The sequence below is a fragment of the Ceratina calcarata genome, unplaced genomic scaffold, assembly GCF_001652005.2.
Source record: "Ceratina calcarata isolate Rehan_Ccalc_2016 unplaced genomic scaffold, ASM165200v1 scaffold568.2, whole genome shotgun sequence".
Lineage (NCBI taxonomy): Eukaryota > Metazoa > Arthropoda > Insecta > Hymenoptera > Apidae > Ceratina > Ceratina calcarata.
The window spans coordinates 112300-139034 of record NW_017176883.1 but is presented as its reverse complement, the minus strand read 5'-3'; the positions used below and the strand labels follow the sequence as shown (position 1 = coordinate 139034).

At 48.0% G+C, this 26735-nt stretch overlaps 1 protein-coding gene across 1 annotated transcript in view; it reads right to left on the bottom strand.

Moving 5' to 3' along the window:
• Positions 1-26735, bottom strand: part of LOC108629362 (single Ig IL-1-related receptor) — a 68923-nt gene that overhangs the window by 16250 nt on the left and 25938 nt on the right. Inside the window, exons 2-3 of the mRNA XM_018031984.2 lie at positions 9279-9460; positions 4344-4557 (exon numbers count right to left, since the gene is read on the bottom strand). Coding sequence (XP_017887473.1) covers positions 4344-4557; positions 9279-9460 — 396 coding nt within the window. The remainder of the gene's footprint in view (positions 1-4343; positions 4558-9278; positions 9461-26735) is intronic.

The following is a 26735-nucleotide window of genomic DNA, read 5'->3' as shown; positions in this document are numbered from 1 at the left end:
TTTCCTTATAACTCCACTCGTTAAAGAATAATTAGCGATGAACGAACTAATTAATTGGATATTTCCTTCTATACTTTTTAGCACGTAGCTATTTATTATTAGCATTGTTCTTCCGACGTCTGATTTCTTTTTAATTATAGGAAGTGCGTTTTTCTAAAGTACATAAACTTTTGGGATTGACTGTATAGCCAATACATCCTTAAGTATATAGCCTATACATCCTTAAACTTGACCGGACTCGTAGATCGATGAACGCTGAAGTTTGCGTTCCATTAAAGTTCCGAACGATCGAATTTAATGGAACCACGAGGGACACGAATATGAGTTATCGCGTGCATCGTTGTGAATTCTCTGTCCGTATCTCTCCCTGTTTCCCGGGTTTTACCTAACGCAAATAAAATGCACCGGTTTCAGCATCGTTTCCGGTGCTTTGTTCCGGGGCATTTCTGGCACAACCTCCGTTGACTCCCCTCTCCCGTTCACCGGATGCTCGTCGCGTATTTCAGCCCTCGGACGCGAGACCCGGCTGAAAGCATTTACCTATACCCGCGCGTTTCGCCAGGCCCGGGCCTGACCCGGTCTCGCCTCGCCTTCGGGAACGACGTTACAATTAATGCATCGCGGAAAAGTGGATCGGAATCCCTCCGATAATTGCATCGCATTCACCGACGATATCTCGAACCGGGGGTTCGACGACGTCGTGACTCCACCGCCAGTGTCCGGGTTCCATCGAATACCGTTTTTACCCCATTCTTTCCCTCACCGATGTCCACCGTCGCCTCTTCTTGCTCTCCACCCCCGCTCTCTGTTCGATCCATCGGCTTCTCTCCATCTCCGATAATCCTTTTGCTCTTATTCCTTCCCGGCACTTTTCAATATTTCACCGCTCACCATCTCCCTCCCTCTTTTTCCCCCAGTGTCCTCTTTTTGTCACGTTTCCATTCTATTTCCCTCTGGCCCCTTTCGAGTCCACTCGACCGATCTTTTTATCCCAGTGTTTCGGCTTCCGTTTTTCCTTGTACACCGACTGTTTATCCAACTCGTTCGATATACCGTACTCGGCCGATCTCTCCCCTCTCGTTACCAGAAACGAATTCTCTAATCCGTTCGTCGCCGATATCTCTCTCTCTTTTTTAATAATCGTCGCTCGTCCTCCGAGTTGATTTCGGTAATCGAAGCCGAAACGACCTCATGAACTCTCCCCGAGGCGAGCGTGAGTAAGGAACTAGTCGAGCGTTTCCATCGCGAATTTGCATTCGAATGCAATCAACGTTAATAGATCTACGCGAGAGCCACGAGAGACCGCGTGCAATTCGTCTCTATTAGTCCCCGAGTAACCGGTCACTTAAGATTTACGAGCCTGAATCGTTCCCGATCCGGGCACAAATCTGTTCGTTACACCTGCTAATTCGACTCATCGATCACTCGCCTTCACGCTAAACGCGTTACGGGAGATCAACTCCTAGCCGAGTATCCGATTCTCCGTTCCACGACAATTAATATAACCGTGCAATATTTTTATAATATAGGAGTATCTATCTAGTCGTTATGCTAAATTCTTTTCAATCGTTCTTTTATTGATAGGATGACAAAAATACAATGTAAATTGCATTGAGATAAACGTTATTCATTAGAATGTTGCATATTTAATCGGTTTTGAAAATAGATCATTTTTACAAACGGTTCTGAACAGTATATTTTAGGAAGTCGTAGAGCAGGATCGCGTACGTACAGCGGCGGACTAGATTCGTATGAAAAACGGATTCTGCCGATTCCTGTCTCGCGTTAAGCGAGACCCTGGGCACATATAATGGAAGCTCGATTAAAACCGAATGGAATATAAATTGGAGGCTCTGGCTCGTGAGCTCGGTTCGCAGGTATCGACTCGATCTCGTTTAATCCTGACCGAGGAGCAGCGACGCGTAGAATATGAGAAGCCACGAACGGGAACGAGGACCACCCATGCCTGGGCTATCTCGCCACGATGATCGAGAGCTCGGCGACAAAACGACTGAGAAAAGTACGCACTCCTCGTTCCGACCAGTTCCTCTTCTCTTCCGTTCGCGGACCCTGCCGTAAGATGCTCCAGTTCCTCTGGTTTACTATGTCCGCCTCTTCAATTATTTTGCACTCAACGAATCCCAGGCCGACTCGCGTTATGCTTCGGGGTCAAATTATACACGCCGCGTTGGCAAGTAAACGAGCAGTGAAATTGTGAACAGACGATTCTCTGACGACGACGTCCAGGCAGTATTACCGCGATTTTAGCCGGCGTTTCCGGATTTCTGTAATTTCAAGAGTCAAAATCGAACGTCGTCGATCTGATTCTGAAATCGCATATCGGAATCCTGCAGGTCAATGAAGCATTGGAAGAAGCAGTTTCACGGGGAAGCGAAGGTTCACCAGAGTCCGGCATTCTTCCACTTCTCGTTGCGGCCGGTGGTCGAGTTTCGAGAGAGACTTATCCACTGACAACGGCGGACAAGGAGAATCGGCGTTGCCGCGGCGAAGAGGGACAACGCGCACGAAAAAGGAGCCGATTCACAGAGGTAACAGAGACCAGGCTATCATTAGCGTAATGACGGAGCTCCGGTGCGGACGGATAGAAGGGGAGGAAGTGAAATTCCTTGGAACTTCTTGCCAGCGTTCTCTCTCTCCGTCTTCCTTGGTCGACCACCGTTCGTTCGTCTCGTTCGGATCGGTCCGTGGAAGAACGGATTTCGTGTTCGCCGAGTCCCAGCTGGACTCCGAGTCCGGGGCTTGTCCCAGTCACGGCGTTATTACGCCTGTAATGCTCCGAGTGGCTCTCTCCGGCCGCAAAAAGGCTAATCGCTCCGCGTCGCGATCTCGGCGACCCTGAAGGTACGTTCGCGGAATCAACCGCTCGTCCCCGATAGACGATTCCGCCCTGAAATCTCGCGCGATCCTTGTTCTCTCGCCGGACGATCGACGAAACCCTAATTGCACGATTGTCTACGAGAAACGTGCTACGTGGCTTGAATCCGGTCGTTCGTTCCGCGAGTCTCGTCTCGTGAGAAATCACTCTTTTTTCGTTCGCGCGTCCATGCGTTTCGTCGCGAGTGAAAGCTCGTTCTCGGAACGCGTTTGCGTAACCTCATTTGCAGCGAATTTACGATTAGCCAGAACAGACAATTCTCCGCGTTTTAATCCGATGGTACATATGTACGATCGTTCACAAACAAGCGAACAAATATGATTTCGTAATCGGTTGAGATCAAAAGAGTGGAAAGGGCCAGGAGGGTGAACTACTAATTAAGGCCAGAGGGGTGCAGGCATTTGCCTTTGATCCGAGACGCGTATCCACTTTCAGGAGTTGGTTGAACGGAGGCATGCAAAGACAGACAATGAAACCATGGTCATTATCGTCGGAAACACGGATTCAGCTAGCTTCCGAGCCGCAGCTTCGCCATTTGAAAGGCACGAAACTATAGTCCCGTAACAATCGCGATCATGGCAAACTTTGCGCCGATGCGGCGCGACGCTCTCTCGTCGAGACCCGTTTTCTGAGCGTAAGCGAAACTACCGCCGCGACTGTACTGGGCCATAATAGCCAGAGTCTGTGTGTGTGTGTGTCTATGTGTGTGTAACCCTCTCCGCTGCACAAGATTATGAGCGTGCAAAGCGATGAAATTAATCCGGTAAAGTATCGTCTGTATAAACAGCGGCGAGGGACGGGTCATCGCGCGGTTTTCGCGTATGCAAATGCTCTCTCTCGCCGTGTTCGAGTCGAGCGCGTGTCTCACGGGTAAATTCCAAAATTGTGCACCGCGAACCCCGTACTCCAATTAGTGACCGCACCCGCAGCAAATGTAATGTCCGCGAAACGTAACCAGACTCGCTGCGATACATGGTTTCGTCGTTTGTCCATCCCGTTTTAGCCATTACACGGAAAATCCTTATCGTTCGAAAATTTATGGTTTCTATCGATGTCAAATCACACACGCTTTTGTGACGATATATGCTACGTCCCAAAGATGGGAAATTTTTTATACGAAAGGCTGTATTCATTTTCTGTATTAATGGAAAGCATCGATCTTTCGAGTCACTAGATAATTTACAATATTTTCATAATCAAACACACAAAGTTCAAAATAATTTTAGAGACAATAATTTAGAGACAAAAATAGGTGGAGGTAAATTAGTCTTCTACCCTAGTATAAAGATAAATAAGGCAGCAGGTTTCCCATTCTCCGGTATATCGTCGTTATGATAAGAGAATTAACAAGATACATATTTGGATTCAGGAATTTCGCATTCTGTTGATCGAGGAAGGGCTCCAGTTGCGAGTAATTGACATGGTACGTGGATAGAAGCAAACTCACCTGGACACTTGATGCTGGGCGATCCTCCCGTGGTTCGGCAACGTGACGTTGCTGTCACTCTTCGACCAGGTGACCGAATTTTTCGCGTCCGGCAGGTAGACCTTTCCCAGGTACGCCTCGCAAAACAATCTCGCTGCACCTCCCAGGGGAACCAATTGAGAGACCGGCTTGTACGTCGGCAGCGGTTTCCCCGTATATCCGCCGGACTTCTCTCCTGAAAGCATACGAATCCCTCATCAAATATTTGAGGACACCGACTTCTTCCGATATTTTATTCAGGCTCCATGTTTTAATCTCTTAACGCGCCCCGGTCCCCGTATAAAATACGAGAAGAACGTAGCTCGCGGTTACTCGTTTCGGTCTCAGACGCTGGCGTCTTATCCGTAGCGGAAGAGATAACTCGATAAAGGAAAAAAGTGAACGCCACCTGTGTAGCGTCCGTGTTCAACGTATTAAAGCGACTTTCGTTGCACTTCGCAATTCATTTCCGGACTTCGACCGAAGCAGCTCTCGCGGTAATAATTATGAAACTTCATTTCCCGCGACTCATCGCACACAAAGAGTCACCGATGCCGGTTCGTTCGAATGTAGGCCAGTTTTTAAATTCTTTGACGACCAGTTCCGATTAACTGTGAGATTCCAAGAATATGTTATCGATCACTACCGCGCTACACGGTTCGCTCTAAGTGCGCGACCGTTCGAACTATGTTAAACCAGCCGATTGACCTCTTGCCATGCATATGCATTATGTCATCTGCAGCTTATGCGGTACAAACGTCGGGTATCGCTCCTCTCGACCGACTAATACCTAATTTGCATTTAATCAAGTAAACGATCCAATACCGAGATCAAAGCGGAGCGTGTTCACCGTTGCTCAGACACATAAAGAAAAATACGTAGTTCGATCTAATGAGTTCGTGACTTCAATTCCCGGATCAAATCCTGGAGGAGAGGAAAGAAATGCCGTTGGATCTTTCGGGCGGAACGGGCGCGAAACAAGAAGTTACGATGAACGACGTAACGAAACGCGGTTACCGTTTCGCAGACGGTCCGTGGGACAGTTTTATTGCCGGAAAGTTTAGTTGTTCGTTCTTTTGTTCGACAGTTGAGAGGTGGTACCGCACCTAGGGAGAACGAGGTGGGATCGAGAAGTCGTTAAACGAGCGAGCCGGACAAACTTTCCGATCGACTGCGAGGAAGACTTTTCACCCGTGCATAGAGAAAATCTGCTTCTTCCTCTTCGGGCAAACGACGAACGAGCGAGCGAACGAACATCGTGTCGAGCACCCGAGACGCATTTCCGTACGCGGGCGCTATTCCTCTCTCCTTGTTGACATTCGCATTTGCCGTCGCCTGGTATCGTTTCAACGTTTTCCGAAGGGCTCTTTTTATCTTCCGCGACGCGCAAGAGGATTTCGCCCGGGGATAAGCAACCGGAGAAAAGGTCTCCTGGAACGTCTCGAATCGGAAGAAACGTTCCACCGTGGTTTCTGTTTAGCTGTCGCCGGATGACTGCAGCTTCTCCCGCGAGTTTCTGCGTTCTGTCGTACTCGTGACGGGAACAGGATTGCGATGCTCGACTTTACTTCTTATATTTCGACGATTGGATGAAACAAAAATAATCTACTCGTCTCTTCGACTACACACTTCTATACGCGATCAAGCAGGAGAAGGTAAATGACGTGAAAATTGTTTCTCTCGGAAACGGCAGACGTTATTTAGGAGACACGAGGCTGTTCAGAAGTGACTAACAGTTTCGTGCGACGTTTCTAAGTTAGTTCAATTGATTAATTCGCGCCAGGGCATCGTCTCTCACTGCCGTGACCGGATCGGTCAGTCGATTGGCGCGGCACCGCGACGTTCTATCTCTTTCATTTCTCTCACGTTCGAATTAAACACATCGACTTGTCTCTGATCAAATTTGCTTTCCAACTTCCTTATTCGTTCGATACAAACTGTATTTATCGCGATCGGTTCCGCTACCGCGAACAGGAAACGACCGTAGCTCCCGAATAGCGGCGCGTAAGCTTTCAACGCGTATAGGGAAGTGATCCAGCTGCTGAGATAATCCCGGGTGTTCATGGGCATGCATATGCATTTCCGGATACGCTTGGTCGTCCGATAAGGCAGCATTAACCCGCTTCCTACGTGGGTTCACGCTGTAAATACAGATAAGCGTTGCAAGAACAATCGCGGCCATAGGAGTAGGTGGCTGCGCGTATCTTTTCCTATTCTTAAGAATAGCAGCAAATTTATATCTGGAAACGACTTCGATAAAAAGGAACCCATCATGATTCAGTAATTTATCTACCTCTGAATCGTGGTAATTCTTGAAACGAGGTATAATATGAGATTTTAATGACGCACGTGACTCAGTCGTTCGTATAATACAAAAAACGTTCATAACTTCCCTTGATTTAATAAGAGCTTAAGAATTCGCCTGAGTGGAGTTCTCCAAGTACGACTAACAGGGATTACGACTCGATGGTCAATCGGGAACTGGTCAAAGTTCTCGAACGAGTGAAGTAATACACCTTTTCGCAATAGGTACATTCATAACTTTCCTCGATTCAATAACAGCTTAAGCGTTCCTCTGAGTGGACCGACAGGAATTACAATTAGACAGTTAATCGGATACAGACTAGTTTTGTTCGAACGAGCGGAGTGCCGCTTTTCGCAATACTGCTACCTACTTGAGAACGCGAGATTGATAGATGCACGGAAGGTTAAGGAAGGAAACGCAGACAGCCAGAGTGGAAGCTTCGACGCAGAAATAGCCAACCCAAGGGAGATACCGCACGGTGCACTGGCTAATTGCATTAATGGCAGAGCATCATCGAGAACACGGCCTCCTCTCTCTCTCTCTCTCTCTCTCTCTCTCTCTCTCTCTCTCTCTCTCTCTCTCTCGCGAGATCATACGCATTTACTTAATGTACGCGCCAAGCAACCACTCGGTGGTGCACTTAGCCCTGAGGTATTGCCTCATAATTTCTCCCCCACTTTGCTCGCCGACGCTAAACGCTGTACCTATGCATATTTATACTACGGGCCGAGTTTCAACTTGTTGGTTCCTCGCTAGGAAATTCATTTCCTCTTCTTAGTACGAACTCACCAGCTTCGCACTAGATCGAACGCCGCTCCAATCGATTTGTAATTCCGTTCCCTGTAGTTCGACGTAATGTCAGAACGCGCGAGAGAGCCTTGCACCAATTTCGAATCTGTCTTGCTGCCTAATTGCCTGGTCTGATGTTTAGTATGTGACGCTGTGTAGTTGTCTCTTACGACTTCGATATATTATATAAATATGATAACAATGTATTTATTGTACGTCAGACTACGTGTCTGTTACAAGAAAGTTCTGTGTATTTCTTGATATTAATTAATTACGTCGAGTCATGCCCCACGCATGATATCAAACTTATATGTATGAAACCGAGCAGAGCAAGTCGAACTCGAAATCAGGCTACACGTGCCGTGCCTCTATAAGAACAGAGTAAAGTCGGCCAATTTTGTTGGAGCACTACGTTTCACTAGAATTCATTCTCATTGGGTCAATTATGATAATGGCCGTGTATGCACACTTCCCCGGGGTTATAAAAATGTTCGTTCGTGATTTCCCGTTCGATTTACGATCAACTGCGGTCGGAAGAGTTTGCGTTCGCTGTTTTCCATGGTTGCGTCCATAAACCCTCGAATCCGTATTACGAAAAAGCCGATGGCCGGGTGCCGTAGCCCCGATGGGATTTATTTATCTATCCTCCGAGAGCAGCCCTCGTTTTTTTTTTTTTACGACGTAATATGGACTCCGAGGAGAGACCGCATTGTTTATGCGAGCTCCAATTTTATGTAAATGGATCAAAGTCGTAACTCTGACTCGGCGATTCCGAGCAACGCTCGTTTAAGAAGCAATCGCGTTGGATCAACCACGAGCATTAGCTGATAAGAAACGGGCCGTCCCTTTGGGTGAAAGAGGAACGCGGCTGATACGAGCTCTAAACGGATCTGGCAAGAAATTTAGCATGAAACGTGAAACTGCAATTACGCCTCGCTCCGAAGAACTCTAGAACCTATAGTAAAGGTGGGAGTGATAGTCGCGCGACGGAAATTCGTTCGAGGAAAGCATCTAATCGAGATTCCTCGAAACTGAAGCGAGGAGATAGCCCGTACGCGTGCTTTCGCGCCGCGTTATCTCTACACACAAGCGTGCACTCCGCGATAACTAGCAATTGTACGTACGCGCGCGTCGCCTCGTCGCATACATACGCTCGGATTTCTCGCCGCCCTCGGACGGCTTAATTTCCCAGAAAAAGAATCGATTCGCGGCTCTCGGAACTACCACCTACGCGAACTTTACGTAGCTGTTGCACGTGACGCATCGATCGGGCTTTCACGCGTCCTCCTCGCCGGCCACGATCGGTGTTGCCTTCGTTACGCGGATGTAAATCATCTCTGTACCACAGAGAAAAGGCGATGGGGTCGATCAACGTGAATATGCGAGAACGAAACCAATTTTCTCTTACGTCAAAACTAGTCACGACGACGAGTTAAACTCTGAACTTTCACTTTCACGGGCGCATATTCATCGCCGAAACCGATTTACGGAACATGCAATTAATAACTGTGGTTCTCTCTCGTTCCTAAAATCAATTTGACACGCCGTCTCGAACAGACGTGCTTTCTCAGAAAAGTTTATCTCGCAATTCGTTAATCTTACTAGTAATCACGTTTCTGCGGTATCGTGTCGCTCCGAATGAAAGATACCACGAGTCTCTAATCACGTCGTTTCGTTCCTTAACGCTGTATCGATTCAACGTGCCAGAGACACTGGGTAGATAAGAATAGGAAATTCAATATGAATACGTCAAAGTATTTCATATGATGCTGATTGCACATTGGACAGTGACGAGGAAAAAGCGAGGGGAGGCGCGTACTTACCGAGGACGTCCAGAGTGATATCTCCTTCGAGGATGGTCGTGTCGTTCCTCGCTCGACAGGAATATCGTCCACCGTCCGAGGCTCTCACCTTCTGCGCGTAAATTGTTTGGTTCGCGCTCTCCGGATACAGGATGAAGTGACTCTCGCCACCTGGCCAAGGATAAGCCCTGTTGTCCTTGTACCTGTAACGACCAACGCCATCACTTCTGTTACTTTGTCCGTCTCTCGCTTTAATTCTTAAAATTCAACAACCGAAACTGCAATCGAATAACAGGTAGACAAGCCCTGGACCCAGGGTGTCATAAAAAATGGTTCGAGAACTCATGCTGTAGTCATTTTAGTGACAATATCGTAATAAAACAGTACTTTTCTGACATCTCGTTTACTTAATGGCTACGTTAATATTTCATTTTCAGATTGAATCGTGTTCTGGTTGTCAACCAGAATTCAATCGTACAAGTAATTTGTTATTCAACGATTCTATCGAACGTATTTAGATATATTTAGGATAGGAGATCTTTAAATGAATTTAATTCTTCTATTCTATTCTGAGAAATGAATTATATCAATGTCCGGATATTTCTTACTGTCTCGCTCTGAATAACAAATTATTATTGATCAGTGGTAGTGAAGATGTTTACTCCTGTGAGACGCGAATCTTTCAGATTTATTTCTGAAGACAAAGAATTTCCTTTTGTCGAAGGAAAGATGTTCGCGCATCGAAGAAGCGACTCGGCGCGGTATTTCACATTCGCGAATTCGCGGAAAGAAAGGGTGGCGGACCCAGCCTCCTGTTCTTCCGAGCCGCGCCCCATTCCCTGTCCCGGAACGTTCCCCTTTCGTTTGCCTTTCGACTCGTCCACCTCTCTTCCGAGAAACCTCTATTTGCGTTCAACAAAAGCTACACGCATATTACGAGCGCCGAATTACCTTTGTCTTCCGTCCGCCTCTCGTGAGCAAACCATCGACGTCTCTTATGCGAGTCTTTACGCTTCGGAGAGAACCTCTTTGGACGATCAGAAGACGGAGAGACAGCGTCGGTCCGCCAACAAACGACGCTAATATTTTTCAGCCGAGAAAGTTTGCTCGCACAAAAGTCGAGGGACGTTCGTCACGGTCTAGATATCAGGCTTCGAGCTATTTTTTCTGCCACGAGAGAGTCGACTACTCCCCCGCAAATTGCGGATCGGCCGGGCAGGATACGGCGATTAGACAGGGCCTCGCATCGATTTCGCGGTGGGTAATCTTCCACTTTTCTGTTCGCGGAACCGATTAGGGGAAAAAGCGAGCCGCTGTCACGGTTCCACGGTACGACTAACTACGCAACTGCTACGATACGACAATTTCCACCCGCCACGCGTTTCCACCACGGCGACACACGCGTCTTCCTGGAAAGTTCATCGTCATCGTACAATATACGAAGTTCAAAGTACAAACGCGACCTTTCCTTCCTACGTTTTTCTCATAATTGAGAAACTTGCATAGTCTCGCGGACTTAATTACACGACGCGTAGAACACGCGGGCGAGTGCGTTCTTTAATTTAATTAATCATAACATTAGATCGATTGTACTTTCGGTAACCGATCATTCCAATTGGTCTAGTCAGTTTATTTCTAACGCTAAGCAATCGCGATTGTCGTAATTACATGCAGTTTTTCATGGAACGAAAAGTTGACGAGGTGAAATGTTTACCGAAGCTCGACGAGAACGTCGGAAAGTAGATGTGTTACAAGGCTGTACGATTTCTTTTTTCCTCACCGTGACGGTCCTGTAAAATCGTTGAAACTGCGGGTCGCGTGTATCTATCTGCTTTCTTCAAGTTTTTCTCAGAGCACAGTGGCATGCGCCTCTGGTAACAAAGTGGACGTCATTAAGACTCATTCCGGCGAGTGGAAAGCCGCACATTTTCCCGGAATATTCTTACTTCTTTTTCTTGAACGGGGCACAGAATTTCGCGGCGATAATTGGCGTTATCATTAAGTCGGCTACCTACGCAAACAACGGGCGAGATAGCGTTGGCAAGAAGTGGAGACGGAAGAAAATTGGAGCGGACCAGTGTTTCTTTCGCCACTAATTTATCTAGCCACCATTTGCGCGATTATTGAACGAGCGGTGGTTCCGAGAGGAAAATTGGGACGCCAGTACATTTTTCATGAAGCGAAACACGGCGTTAAAAGGGTTTACACGTTTTTTTTTAATTCGCTTCGCGTGACAGAAAAAATCGAACGCGAATTCACGTCCTCTAGGAAGTGTGTAATCGCATAGTCCGAGTTCATTAATTCCCATCGATTAATTTTCCTTGGAACACGATACCCATTACGCCGCATCGTTGACCGAGCAACGAAAGAGATCGACGTGTCGGTATGTAATTAATTCTCGGTGGTACACAGGCGATTAAGGGAAGGCCGTCGGGGAGCAGCATGAAACAAATGCGGACCATTAACTGTTGATCGGGGCTCGGAACAAATGTAAATTCGTCGACGCTACGAAGTTTACCCGAGTTTTACTCAATCGAAAGGTCGGTGGAATTTTATCGACTCGCGGACCGATGCGTTGGGACGAGGTGCGCATCGTTCGATATCAGATGTTCGCGACGATTTTAATAACCGGCCGTGTTTCACCCTCGATCCCCGGACCGGTCGAATGAAATTACCATCTCCGTCGATTCATCGACGTTCGTCCCGAGCGAGGTCGACGACCGGCAGGCAAGATATACCGTGAAAAAAAAAAGTTCCACGGAAAATTGACTCGAGGGAATGCGAAAGAAAGACAAACAGGGAAAAGACCCGCTCGCAGTTGATTTGCCGGGCGAATCGTCGATTCCTCCGAACGAGAACAGGTTAGAAATTCATGCCGTGAATAGAAATAGCGAGAGAGATTCGTTTCTCCGGCGCGAGGAGTGAACAAAGCGAGCCTCGCTCTCACGGACGGTGGAGCTCGGTAATTTCCATTTTTCCAGGCACGAATCGCTCTCGGGCGCAAATTGTTCCCGAGAACGGGGCGGGGACCACGGGAAATGACCGCGTTGTTTACACGTCGCTCGATAGCGATTCGGAGGACGGCTTCTGAAGCGTCAACGATATAATGGAGCGTAGATTCTCGCGAATACAACGGCTAGAATTTTCCCGCGAGCCCCTCCCCTCTTGCCTCTGTCCCCGTTCGCATTCTCCCTGATAAACGATGACGCAGTCGTTCCTACCTATACTTCTCGGAATCGTCTAGCAACGTCGATTTCCAGCGAGATCGATATTTCGGAGTGGCGACGGTCAAAACTTTCCAGTGGCTACGCGTCACAGGACTTATCGTTTAATTTTAGGACAAATTTTCCTAGAAACCCGACGTGCACGAAACCATTCCCTAATCGATGACCCAGCGCGACGCGTACTTCTTGGAGATTGCGCGAAACTTGCAAAGGAAAATGGTTCTTCCAGTCGTAAACTTGCGACGAGTACTCTGCGTGTTACAACTGCGTGTCTCAATTAGTGTTTTCCCGTGTATTTGCTCGTCTATTTGTCTCTACGTTTCTCGTCGATACGGGTTTGCACGGGACGGGACGGAGGGCAAAAGGAGTTCTCTGAGAAACGTACGAAGCTTCCATATCGAAATTGCTGACGGCGACGGTATCGTATATCGGTGCTCGACCGTCTTCTGGCGAAGATTCACGACGATTCATGTGTAATATGAAATCGAGCATCTCCAAAGCGTACGTATTTTAAGAACGCGAAACCTGCTACTGAAACCGAGTGATTCGATTGCTCCACTTTGGAGCGGGTCCGTTCGTAAAGCGCTCGAAACAAATTTTCCACACACATTTCTCTAAAGCGGACGGAAAAGGTTCTGAAAAAGTTTAAAAAGTATGAAAGTTGAAATATTTCGCTAATAAATAATTATGAGGCCGGGTGTAGGTGTCGGCATGCAATTAAGGGAGCGACACAGTCGAGGCACGTAACGTGCTGCGCAAACGAACGAAGGGAAACGCGATTCGAATAAGGCTGTCGGTGCAGGTAAACGGCCGAGGAAATATTGACACAGGTATACAGAGACGCGGGCAAGAAACCCCGCGACGTTCTCTCTCCTTCTCGCATGCGTCCGCGATATTACCGAGGACGGGACGTGATTTTCCCCGGGATATCGAAAATTACACGTTGCGGGGAGACCCGCGGAGCCTACGTGTATATCTACATACCCGTGAAAATACTGGGGCCGCGACGACTCATGTGCGCTGTTCGATCGACCCATGGCGTCGTTATCGCTACAATTTATGTTCTGATTATGGAAATCATCGAGAGTCCGGGTAACGACGGCCCCGTTCCGACCTTTTCAAGACTGTTTCTCCCTTTCCTTCGGTCGCGGCGTCTAATTTCGATTCACCGGTTCGCCGTTCGACTAATAAACTTGGCGCGATAAGCCCTTCCGACTCTCGTCAATCGAAGCCACGAATCGGAGCTAGTAACGAGAGATTCGACGTTCTCCGGTAGTCAAGAGAGTATAACTGGTATAAATACGAGGGTTGAGGGTAAATGCGATCGATGAGTTCCGTCGTAGAGGCTAGAGACGTTTCTTTGAATTGATGCATGCATAAGGGAAGCATTCGTCGAACTACGTTATGCTGTTCGTAGAACTGGAGATCCGATTCCGAGACGTCGTTCCAGGTTTAGGAAAACGAGCGACAGACGTAGTGAATCGAACGAGAGGCTCGTTAATCTGCCCCGAGCAGCGTCGATAATCGATATCGGAGATATCCGAATAAAGCTTAAATTTCCAGAACGAACACGGTGAAAAAAAGCGATTGGGGACGAGGGGACCGCGAGACAGTATGCGAAACACGGCGAGTCGATCGATGGTCCATTAACGTAATGCGGTTAATAAATGAACGCCGAGGCGGCGTGCCGCAGTTGATCGACGAAATTACGAAAAAGCTCGCATCCCCGCGCGGCTGCTGTACGTCTCCCGGTCGTTTGGCGAGAATTTACGAGCGGTCCTGGGTCATAATTATGTCCGAGGAACGGGTTCGAAACGACGCTCCGAAAGCGAAGCAATTAGAGTGGCCGAGCATGGCAATCATGTCTGGGCGCGAACTCGATCGGATATCCTCCGATGAAATACCTACAAAATCGAGATTGCTCGTCCGTCGATCTGCTCGCGGGCCAGAAGTAATTAAAAAGCTCGAAGAAACCCCGTAGACGATCTTTCGAAGAGTATCGAGTTCGTTAACTTCGCGGATAGAAATTTTTTCCAATTAGTTCTCCTTCCAGCTGGAGCAATGAAAGTTCGAGCTTAATCGACGATATGAAAATTCAACGAACTTTATCGCTCGAAACGAAATCATTTCGCGAAGCGTACGAGACTATCGAATAAAGTTCACGTCGAACGTGTCCCCGCCTTAAAACAGTTTTATCTGTGAAAAAGTTCGGCATGATTTCACCGCTTTATCGAGAATGCTTCAAAGAATTTAATTCTCTACGCTGTCACCCACAACGAGAGAAACAATCCGTGTTTTCCATCAATGAATCACTGACGATCTGGTGATTTGATTTTAATACAACAGATCAGAGAGTGAAAATTAATATCCAGACGTTCTCTCTTCTTTTTTTTATTAACAATGTGGATCAGGATGGATCAGAAGAAAAGTGGATCGAAGCTCGCAAGGTTTTCAGCCTTGGCGCTCGTTATCGGATCACCGAGCGGACGCCTGGAGAAAAGAAATCCTTAGCGAAACTCGATTTTCCGCGTCCTCGCCACAGAATACAGCGACTACAAAAAGTCCTCCGCCGTGTTCCATCGAGAACTTAATCTCATCTACCGTAACTCGAATTTATAATTCGTTTGATGATTCAGGAATGGAAATAAAATGTAAATCTAATCGGGAGGCACCTCGTGGAAGAAAGTACGAGTACTTTACTTTTTTTCTAGCCACTGTACACAAATCCAGTTTCCCGCTGGCTTCCGGTTCGAGATCAAAGGCCGACCCTGCGTCCGAGGGACGTCTCTGTTTCGCGAGTATCTCGCACATCCAGGGCGAGTCGATAACGTGGCCAGAGTCTCTCTCCATCGTCCCCCTCGGGGAACGTTTCCTTCTCCCCTGAGATCTCCCGATCGATCGATTCGACGCTTTCCAATTTGTTTTCCCCCCCCCCCCCCCGCCTTTGTACCCGGGAGAGCAGAAGCGCGTCAAAATCTCGCCCCGCTAAGAATTTACGAGATTGAATTCCAGGAATCACCGAGCTCGCTGCAGATTCGATAATCATCTCTAGTCTCTACCACCATTCCCTAAGCTCACCGAAATCTTTAGTCAACTTTACAAAGAAGCGATCCAAGTTCAAATTGCATATTGAAACGGTGTATACACCGAGATAGCCCTTGCAAGAACGTGATTATAGGATTTTTTGTCGGGCGCGATCTATCGACGTCCGTTTCGGGAAATTAACGATTGAATGCGGCGTCGTTAAATCGGATTCACGTGCTGGAAGGTGACGATCGGTCGACGAAGACGGATGGACGGACGTCGAGTGGACGTCCCATTGCGTCCGCGCATTTCAATCGGAACGCAAACGTCGATGGTGTTTCAACGATGCGCGAGAACGAATCAATTATCCAGGATTCCGAGCGCGCGAGGGAATGCGAGAGAGGAAATCTCTGATCGATGCTCCGAGCGACGGGGAAGAACCGTGTGGACGGGAGGAACGTCTCGTCGTCCACTTTCTCGATTTCTCTCCGTGACATTTTCGAAAGCACCGAGAGGGGAGCTCGAGGGTAATTGCACTGCGGAGCATGATCAAGGGAAACGTGCATCCGAGGCCTCGAATCGAATTACCTACATGCACGCTGAGAGCAATTTCATCGAATGATCGGCAACCGTCGATTAAAAGAACCCGGCCCGATGGAGATTCAATCCCTGCAACGCGGACGCAATTACCAACCGACGACCTCGTTATTACATAAAGTGTTGGACGTTGTTTCGTCCGCGAGAACTCTTGGACAGGGCGTCTCCAGGGAAGATCCTTCGAAAGTGGTTGAGTTCTTTTCGATAGGAAGATGCGCGACACGGTGACACCGGAGAAGGACCGGCCACCCAGATTCGAGTGTTAATTAGATCGTACGCTCTTTGCTTTAATCCGTTCTTGCTTGTTAATCCATTCGTTGGTTCCCCACCGGGACGGTGTCTCCCCGGGGATTATTATTTTTCACGTTCCAATTCCCGCGAGAAACAAAACAGACTCAACTGTTACTAATTCCCTCCTTGGCTCCGAACTTTCTTCGCTCTCGATTACCACGATAAAAACAATCTCTCCAATTCTCGTTTGTATTTTTCACATCAGCATTTCAAACATGAGAGACGTTAGCCGTAATGAAACGTCATAAGGAACTTTTCTAAAGCCTTTTATAAAAGAGATTTCGAAAGAAGCTCTGTCTACGGATTACAGTACAGAACAAGCCACTATCGGAGTTTTGCAAACAATGTTGCGTTTGGACCCAGAATCCGATATACCTATCCTAGTCGATATGGACGAATGAAACGTACCATTGACGGATGAGCTGGACGCAATTAGAACGGTCCAGCGGGTAGCTATTTGATCGCTGGCTACGCATTCTCGAGCAATTTCGATAGGAATAAAGGAACGGAATCGTCCTTGAGACCCGGGATGAAACGAGATTGCGGCTATCCAATTATCCCAGGCTTACGAACGAGACTCAGCCGGTGCTTCCTTTGCACTTGCTCTAATTCGTGGTAGGTATCCGTACGTACTTATACACTTTGTGACATTTTTGAAAAACTGGAACCGGTGTTTTAGCTTTTGACAAGGTTACCTGTCTCCGGGTGATTACACGTTCGTCGAGTAAAGTGGTAGGCATCGTTACCGAGCAGACCCGACGTTGAGACAGACGGCAATAATGATAAGCTAGACAGCTAGACTCTATTTTATTAGAGTGTAAGGACGTAGTCGCGAATCTCGAAATCATCGGGCTCTGCCCAATTATCTACGGATTATTATGGTTCGGACGAAAGCGAACCACGGCTCTCTCGGAGAGCCGGGGAGCTCTCGGATTCCCAGCTGATTCCCTCCCCGGTCATTAAGTCGCGCGTGCATTCTTCGAAATTCCCACCGGGCCGGAGTGGAGAAACGAAGGAAGAAGGAAGAAGAAGAAGAAGAAGAAGAAGAAGAAGAAGAAGAAGAAGAAGCGGAGGGTCTTAATGATCGATCCATTCCTGGGCCTCGCGACGTTATCGTCGCGACCCGTGCTAATTGCACGGCCGAGAAACAACGACGACCGACCGGAACCAGTCGACGAGACGCGATGGAATAAACGAGCCAGCCACGCTGATGTACGAACTCTGTCTGAACGATAAGCCGGTTCGGCTTCTCTCTGCGGCTCTTCGCGTTTGGTCGTCAACGATACGGTCGCGCTGATTCGGCGTTGAATCGAACGTTCTCCTCCGTGACTCGCTTAAGTGCCCTCAGCGATTTTAGACCAGAAACAGCCGTCTTATAAATTTATAGAGAAGAATGATCAGAGAGAAGAAGGTGAAAGGCCTTGAAGCGGTGTGGGACAGAAATAATCTTAGGCGCGAGTCGTGGGAAACGGAATGACCAATCAATGGTCGATGGGAATAGTTCAAATTTTCGAGAACGGGGTATCTCTGTTCGCGAACGATTCTTCCCAGAACGGCGCCGGTCTACGGGACGCGGCCGTTCCCTCGCAAGGGAGCGACGCGTAACCGGAGAAGGCGAATTTTTTCGCGTCCACTTAGGTTCGGGATCGATCGTCCACGCGGTCTAATCGTTTCCACGGAATACGAAGTGGTTACAGCGTGATAAATTCGTGGCTATCGAGCCGAGGCGACGCGCGACGATAAGCCGATCGATTCCGAGAGACCACGTGGCCGCGGAATTTCACGGAACGTGCTCAGCTCGCCTCACCGTATTTCACAGAAATGCTTATGGAAAATCGATTTACCCGCCGGCGCTTCTCCGCGCACCTTCTGCTACTATTTTTTACCTCCCATTATGTACACTATCGTTCCCAAGTATTTGGACAGCCGATAAAAATGTATAATCGAATGAGATACGGTACACATGGCTCTGAAACGTACATAGAAAAATACACGTCACGAGGCAATTCCTCTGCCAAGTTGCAATGGTAAATAAAGGAGCGAACACCTGATACATAATTATCAAATGAAGAACACATTGAAAAATACCCTGACCGATTGTCATTCGAGAAGCTCGTGAAATTCCGATGATCAGGGACGGGACAGGATCTGGCTTGCGGGTTTACGAGCCATTAAGGAAACTCGGTTACTCGCTAGTTAAGGGATCGTTTACAAGTGGCACCGTGTCGTTTGCACGACGCCGAAACCGAGGGTCTTCGGTGGCCACGCACGAAAAAGATACATGCGCCAGGACCCCTCGACGATTTATGAACACCGTAAATGGTTTTCAGAAACCGGGACACACGCCCGTCCCCCGTTTGTTCCACCGAACACGTTTTACGTCACACAAATGGCGAAGAGATAAAAAAACGTTTCTAGTCTAGTCAGAAATCCAGAAGATCGTCTATGAAAGGAATTCACCTGTTACGCGATGGTGAAAGAAATTTTCGTCGGGATGAAAGAGTCGAGGTATTTCAAACGCGCCCGCTCGTGTCTATCATAAACGAACGGAGATCGAAAAAGCAATTTTGAAGCGAGTAAGGAGGAGTTTGACGAATAACGTACGCGGCTCTCCCGACTGTAAAGCTCCACGTCATTCTCCGCTAGAGCCAGCTGAAAGAAGGATTTCCGCTCGGCTCCTCCTACGTTTCCGCGGGAAGCAGAGAGAGAGAAAGAGACCGGAAAATCAGCCGGCTGCATCTAGGAAACTTGAAACCTCCTCTCGTTTCGAGCCTCGTTTTTCCACGATTTCGACATCATTGGCTAACTTGATTTTTATCACGACCCACGAGAAAAGACATCTATATTTATTTCCCCTCAGTAGAATGGACCTTCTTTTTTTTTATCGAAACATTCGCAGTTTTGAAAATTAGTCGACGTTCGTCCAAGTTCATCGACTCAACCATGGAGAGAGCGACTTCCCCTGAGATTCTTTAGGTCTTATGGGAACGCGTAATCCACCTTGACCAGCGCTTTTATCGCCTGATCTCGCGTGACCAAAATAATTGACAGTTCAATCGATTTTTTGCCACCTCAGAATTTTCTTTCTCTCGTCGTATGTGTGCGGATTGAGAATCCGAAAGAAAGCGTCCCTGGCGCTCGTTTCTCACGATCTTTCGAACAGACAAATGACGCTCGTTTCAGAACAGAGACTACGTTTCATTCCCTAAGAGGGACTCATTTTCGCGTGGAAAAAGAAAGAAATCGATGGATCCGTTTTTATTCGGAATTTATGAGAGATTTTTCCGCCCAGCTGGGGACAACTTTTCATACCGAGTCTGCCACTTATTTATACGTTCACGTATTTAGAAATGAGTTTATGGTACACCCGGGCAAAATTATTTCCGTCGAGTTCATCAAATTAACTTTATTATTTATCCATTTGTGTTTCTCTCGCTCGCTGATGTAACGTCTGTTTATAAAATAACACGATTCGTTTAAGAACAGTATTATTGCACGCTGCAGTTTCGAGGAATAACTACAAATAAGAGAAAAGAAAGGACAAAATGCTTTCAGGAGAAACGCGTCAGAAATTAACGCCGGAGATGAACGAGGGCGGTTGAAAGCGTTTGCTGAAAAAAGTGGGACGGGCGGGAATTCGTCCGCGGGCAAAGTTGTAAACACCATTCGCGATGCTGTCTGTCGTTAGACCGGAATAAATCATTCACTTTAGGTAAAGAAAAGGCGGCAGAGCTTTTCGTGGCTGTTTCGGGGCTCGCTCGTTTGCTCGTCGCAGAGCCGCCTTGAAAAGATCCCTGCGACCGAGTTTTCCATCGCTTTCGGCGTTCTCGACAGGGAAAACAGCCTCCGTGAAACTTTCCGCTGGGTGAAATTGGACCGCGCGTTCCGCTGCTCTTTTCTCCCCCGCGTTCCATCGCGAATGATCTTTCAAACGCGCGTTTTTAATTGCCAGTGCCTCTATTCCGAAACCGTCTGCTCATAACCCAGAAACGCTCGCCTTCCCTTAGTTTTTCGTTCGAGTCAAGTCGACCGAAAACACCAATACGGGTTCATTCCTACGCTAGTTCGATCCGTATATTTTTCTCTTGTCAGCGAGATCGTTTGAATGCTCGATCGTCGAAAAAATCTGACGGGAATTCGACCGAGCGAAAAAGTGAATGAAACGATTAAAAATGAATTCGAATCAATGGATGGATTCCTCGCTAAAAAGGTCCTATAATTCGATGCGGACAGGTCGAGAGGGAGATAAAACGTCCCCCCCGGGGTAGAATCCGCGCGTGTGTGCGATCTCGGACGAAAAATCGTACGAGAAATCAGAGAGGCCGTCGAGGACGGTGGTATCGGTGCATCGGGGTCCCACGGAGGAACGAGCCTACAGAGAAGGAGGAGGAGGAGGAGAGGCAGAAGACGAGAGAAAAAGAAGAGAAGGGCGAGTTCGAGGAAAGGTAGGAGCGCGGGTCATGCACGTGGATTATTATCGGCAAATGAGAAGAAAGACGAAGGGGATACGAGGGGAGTAGGAGGAGAAGGAGGAAGAGGAGGCGTAGGACGATGAGGAAAGAGGTCGGGTAGTTTGTTTTCTGGGGACAGGTAATAATGGCTGTTAGGCCACGGGCTCGGTACGGAGTACAGCGCGAGAGAGGATGGTTTGTATGCAGACAGGCATCGGTCGTTCCGACACCCGGCACGCGTGATGAAATTTCCTCGCCGGCGACCATACCTTTTACGTCGACGAACCGAAACGAACGGAAACCTCGACTTTGACGGTCGCCGCTCTTGACAGTCGCCGAAAGAATCGTCCGTTTATACTTCCCGACACAGACGATGATAAGAATAATTGATACGACCAATTGTTCTTTCGCATCAACAAAATATACTTCGTGTGCATTTCGTATCCGACGGAGCTCACTGAATTAATTCGCCCTTGCACCTCGGCTTGAAACACGGCACAGGCCGTTCGTTCAAAGTTTTTTAATCCGATTAGTAATTATGTAAGAATAAATGGAATAGTAAGACATCCGATACGAATACAAATTATTCAATTAGTTGGCACGGGAAGATACCCGACCCCTGCACCGTATACTTTGTTCCGATGAAGTAAATATATTATGCCGAAGAAACAAGAGACGCGAGATGAGAAGAAGCGAGGAAGAGAAACATCGTTCGAAGCGGGGTTTAAGACCTGGCTGCAAGTTAATTTAATTGCATTTGCATCCTTGGCGTGGACCTTCGGAGCTTCTCGAGGCACGCCTGGGGAATTGAAAGGCGTACACCCGGGGACAGCTGCTTCCGGTGTGTAACCCCGCGTTCGCCCCCGACGACCAGCCGACCTATTTCAAACACGGAAATTACCTGGCTGTCGCGTGGCAGAAAGCTGAAACGTACCAAAGTTTCAGTTTCGGTTCCATTTCGACGTTGTCACGAACGATAATCGGTGAAGAATCGGAGACGGCCGACGAGGCCCCGAACGGAATCAAGACCGATCTCGGGGCGACGAGTCGTCTCGGAGCGAAGTTACGAGGTGTCGAAACGATAAGAAAGCGTAAACGAGTCGTTGGGAACTCGGGGGAACTTTATTAAACTTCCATCGTAGCTGCACGGCTTGTTAAGTCGCAATTATTAGCTCGTTACGAAAGTTCTGTTCGTGCGAGCGGTGCAGTCGGCAACTTTTACGTACCCCGAAGACAACTTCCCAACCGGAAGCCGACGAGCGCGCAAGCTTTTCGTCGGGGAATTATAACCGCTCGACGCGGAATACGTTTCCCCTTCGGCTCACGACTCGGCGATCAACTCCGACCTGTTGTGGATTCAAGAACATCCCGCTGTATGCTTTTCGGTTTTCAACTGGTCGGTAAATATGAATAGCTCCGAGAAGCGAAGAGGGAAGATTTTTTTTGTCGATCGAATGAAACGGCAACTTGTTGTCAGCCGTGAGTCTCTCGTGAGTTCGAGAGGGCCGAAGAGGTACGAAGAAAAGGCGCTGCCGAGTGGAAAAACGAGCGGAAAGAGGGAATAATCGAGAGGCGATTGCAGGCTTCGAGAGACGCTTAGTTTTCTTTTATTTCCCTGGAGACGGTCGCGTGCGACCGAGGCTGTTTCGCACGTTCTAATTATATAATCGTTCTTTTCATTTCTCGTTGCACGTTCAACCTCGCTGGTTTCTTTTCGAACGTTCTACCGTTTTATAAAAAATATCAATTGTAGGAATCGTTGCTCGAAACTTACGAACACGTAATATGTATTTCCGACTGTTTATCGGTTCAGTAAATTAGGATACGCGATGTACGTAAGTCATCGCAGCCGGAAGAGTTGTTGGCGCAGAGAGTTCACAGTTCAGATCGTCCAAAGTTTCTCATTCGTCATCATCCGAGGAACCTACTTACCGCGGGAAAGGTTCTGGACGAGAAAAATAATGTTCGTACGCGTTGCGACGCGGACCGCTCGGCCAGTGGACCGTGCCGAGACCAGGATTAATTAACGCGGATGAGGGTACGCCACGGCACGGCGCGGTTCACTCTAATTTGCATAGTGTTCCGCGCGAACCTGCCTCGGAAGCTCTGTTCCCGAGCACCCGGTACATGCTGGAATTTCACCAGGTCGAGACAGGATCCGCCTACCGTCTCTTATGCTCTCCTTTTGCTCCTTTTCCTTCTCCTCCTCCTCCGCAACCCTTCCCGTCTTTCTCTCTCGCAGCATCCTTTCTTTCTCTTTCGCTTCTATCTTGCCCGTTGCTCTTTCTTTCCCTCGCCGAACGGGATACCGATGGTCAGGATTCTCCTCTTCTCGCGAGGAGTCCAACGATTTAATAAGGATCGTATATTATCCAGTCTTCCCACTCGCGAGTATCGACGATTGATAGAAAAGCGAGAATAATTTGCATGTATTCCGTTGGACTACGAATTTCCTCGACGAGGCGACGACGAAAGAGAATAGGAAAAAGAATTGTCGTCGAATCGTTTGAACGGGACGGTCTGCAGATTTTCATCGGGCCTATAAATTTCATCGGATTCCAGATAGATCGCAGTAAGAATCCCGATACGTTGCTGCCGGCCAGGCTACTTTTTCAGGTAGCCGGCTGTCTTTCGACAGATTCCATAGATTTGTACCGGAGGAGAGCCGCAGAGAAAGAGCGGGAGCGACCCGTTGTTTCCACCGTTCCTTTTGCCCGTTCCGTTCTTCTCTCCCCTCGATCACCGCCGCCACCCTTTTTTACGGCCTGTTACCTGCTCTCGCGGAACGTTACAAGTTGTTTCTGTGTTCGATGAAGTCGTCCACGAGTCGGTCCGTCGGGGTCGGGCTCCCTTTTCCTCGCTAATTTCGCTCCTCCACGCGTACATCGATAATATCACAGACCGAGTACCGCGACACGTGTCCGATCCAACCTTTAGGATTCTAATCGACCACCGATCGAATTACCGTCCCCAGCCTTCATTTGTACCGACGTTGGCGAAATGCCACGGTATCGTAAAACGAGACCGCTTTTCTAGCGAATACACGACACGATGCAACTCCGTTGACAGCCTATTGGCTAATCGCGAAACGTCGAGATAGTCGTCGGTGAGAATAACAGCGGTACCGTTTGTTTGGCTGTTTAATAAATCGGTCAGAATTAATAAGATGCCGGCGGCACTCCGCGAAGAGAGAGCCAGCGAAAACCCACTCGTTTTAATTAATCAATGGGAGCGCGCGTGACTCGGAGACGCGCTCCGCGTAATCTCGTTTGTCTTCTGGGACCGGATTACAAAGGCACAGAGAGAATGATAGACAGAATAAATCCGGTAGCGGTAACGTGTTCCGCGAACCGTTCGCAAATTTTCACTATTTTTATAGTTCTTCGATCGAGCTTTGTGATCTCACGAAACGGGAAACTTTCAGGCTTTATCGCATCTGCTTCCCCAGTTCCCCTGTTCTAGTTGACGTAGATTCAAATGATCTCGACGTGAGTTGCACGATGCACAAAGTGGAATTTCGGTGATCGAAATTCGGGGAAAGCGCGGGATTTAACGTTGCTGGAGAATCTCGAGCATCCTGATGCGCGATGTAAATAACGGAGCCGCATGTGTCCCGGGATTACGGAAGAGGCATTCGTGTGTATCGATCCTCGCTAGACCTCGAGGATTTTATTATGGACGCTGGAGCTGGAGGCATTTAATAACTCTTCCGTGCGTGAAATTTATTAATCCCTCCGTTTGCGCCAGGAATTTCGGCGATTACTTTGAAAAAACTCGCGAGGTAACCACGATTTAAAAACGTTCACGGGCATTTTCCTGACCGAGGGCAGAGAAATATAAGGGAGGAGATTAAAAAAGAAAACGGGACTCCACGGGTTTAACTCGTTCGCGAAAGTCGGTGAAAGCCGGGAAGCTGATTAGAATTAGAACGCGGTTGTTTTTGGCGATTTGCCAAATGGGACAACGGCCAGACGAGGACCAGGGGAAAAAACAAGTAAAACTATTAAAGTTGAAGAGACCCGTTTTCAGTCGAGATCATCGGATAGAAAATTGAATTCCCGTGTAATTGAAATTGGATTACGAACGGAGTGGCAGAGTCGACCATACACAGTATATGTGTCCTGCCTGGCCGTAGATAAAAGTGCTGCGTCGGAAATTCACCGAGAGATTTTGACGCCGGCACAGCGTCATCGCTCATCGAAGAGAAACAACGATATAAAGATAACTGTGTATCTTCCCTGAACAACTTCTGTTTCGTTGTTCAATTAAAAATTGATCCGTCTTTCCAAGGATTTCTACCAAGAAAAGATCTATGGTCCATTTATTATCTACATCCGTCGAAACGTCGACTCTCGTTATTCAATTATCCTCGAGTTCGTCACGTGTTAACTTCAGACATGTAGAATAAAACAATTTTCTCGATACTATTTATAAAAATGTACGCTTGTACATATGTATAAATATCCACAAAGTGCAAACGTAGGGCGCATAGTAGTAGGCTGTTACGAGGGCGGGTGGTCCGAAACGAGCGAGAATACAGTTACCGCGAAATATAGTTATCGCTCGCGTGGGCGATAGTTATGGCTGGAGCGCGCGCGTGCAATTATGCAAATAGCCGGTACGAATGTCAACGCGTGTTTACGGCGGAACGGTCGGTACCGTCGTGGTTGCCAGCGAGGTGTTACAAGGTCCGTCAAACGCAGCTAAAAAAGTACCGACGTCGCTGGCTATTAATCGACGTCCGTTTAATTACCACCGTCCTCGCCGATTATATCGAATTACGACCGCCTCGTCGACAGATACCGGAAAATGGATTACCTCGCAATTATCGAATACCGTTTATACCAACATCCAATTAAGTCGAGTTATCGTGCTTGTCTCTCGCGTCTTCTGCTTCTTTTCCCTTCTCCGTATCACCGGCGTCTGCCGGACGAATTTCGACTTAATTCGAAACAGACAAAAGCTACCCGATGATTACTCGCGAAACGAACAAACGATCGATCTATAAAAATAGAACGAGAATAACGAAGGTGAAAAGCCTTTGTATTTCGGTTGGTTTTCGGAATGCTCGTTAAAAAATTCCTCGAGGCGATCGGGACGCTTACGAGTCGCGGATGCGACGCTGCCTTTCATATGCGAGACACGCGTGAGAGATATTGTGTCCTGCAAGCGACACCATACCGCGAAATTCTCACGGACGCGACAATTCTCTCGGTAGAATTCCTTTCCCCGGTAGGAGGAAGCTCAAGTGGAATTTTTGCGGCAGGTGGCCGTTGTTGGTCTAGCGACAATTTAATAACGCGTGATGACGGTTCAAGCGAGATTATCCGAACAATTCCTGCGACGCCGCTGCCACAATTACTGCTACGGGAAATTTATCGTTCGCGGAAATTTCATTGCCGCGGTATCGGTCGATTTATTTCGGAACGCCGGTTCGTTGCATACGCGATTCGACGGACTCGTATTTTCGGTAAAGGATAAATCGTTGGTAACGGCGCGCAACGCCGTCGTCCGAATTCTCAACTGATGCGATCCGATCGTTACGAAAGCGTGTCCGAAACCTTAACAACGTGGTAAATCTCGAGGCGGATAGTAAATTCTAATCTCGACTCGATGAACGAGGTATTCGACGTTGAAGGGCTGTGACGCAACGCTCGGGGAACAACGAAAACGTGTCCGCGAACGAACGTCGCGCAGCATTCGCGGTGCCAACTATAAATCGTTTTACGACCACTTCGATGCGATCTCGGTCGGCCGTAAACAGTCGTTTGCTGAGACAGACTTCCCGGAGACAACGAATACGGGCTTCCACCTATACGTGTATCCTCATCCTCTCTTACGGCCACAGACGGATCCGACTTTTCTTTATATCTCGCCGAGAAAAAGATAGT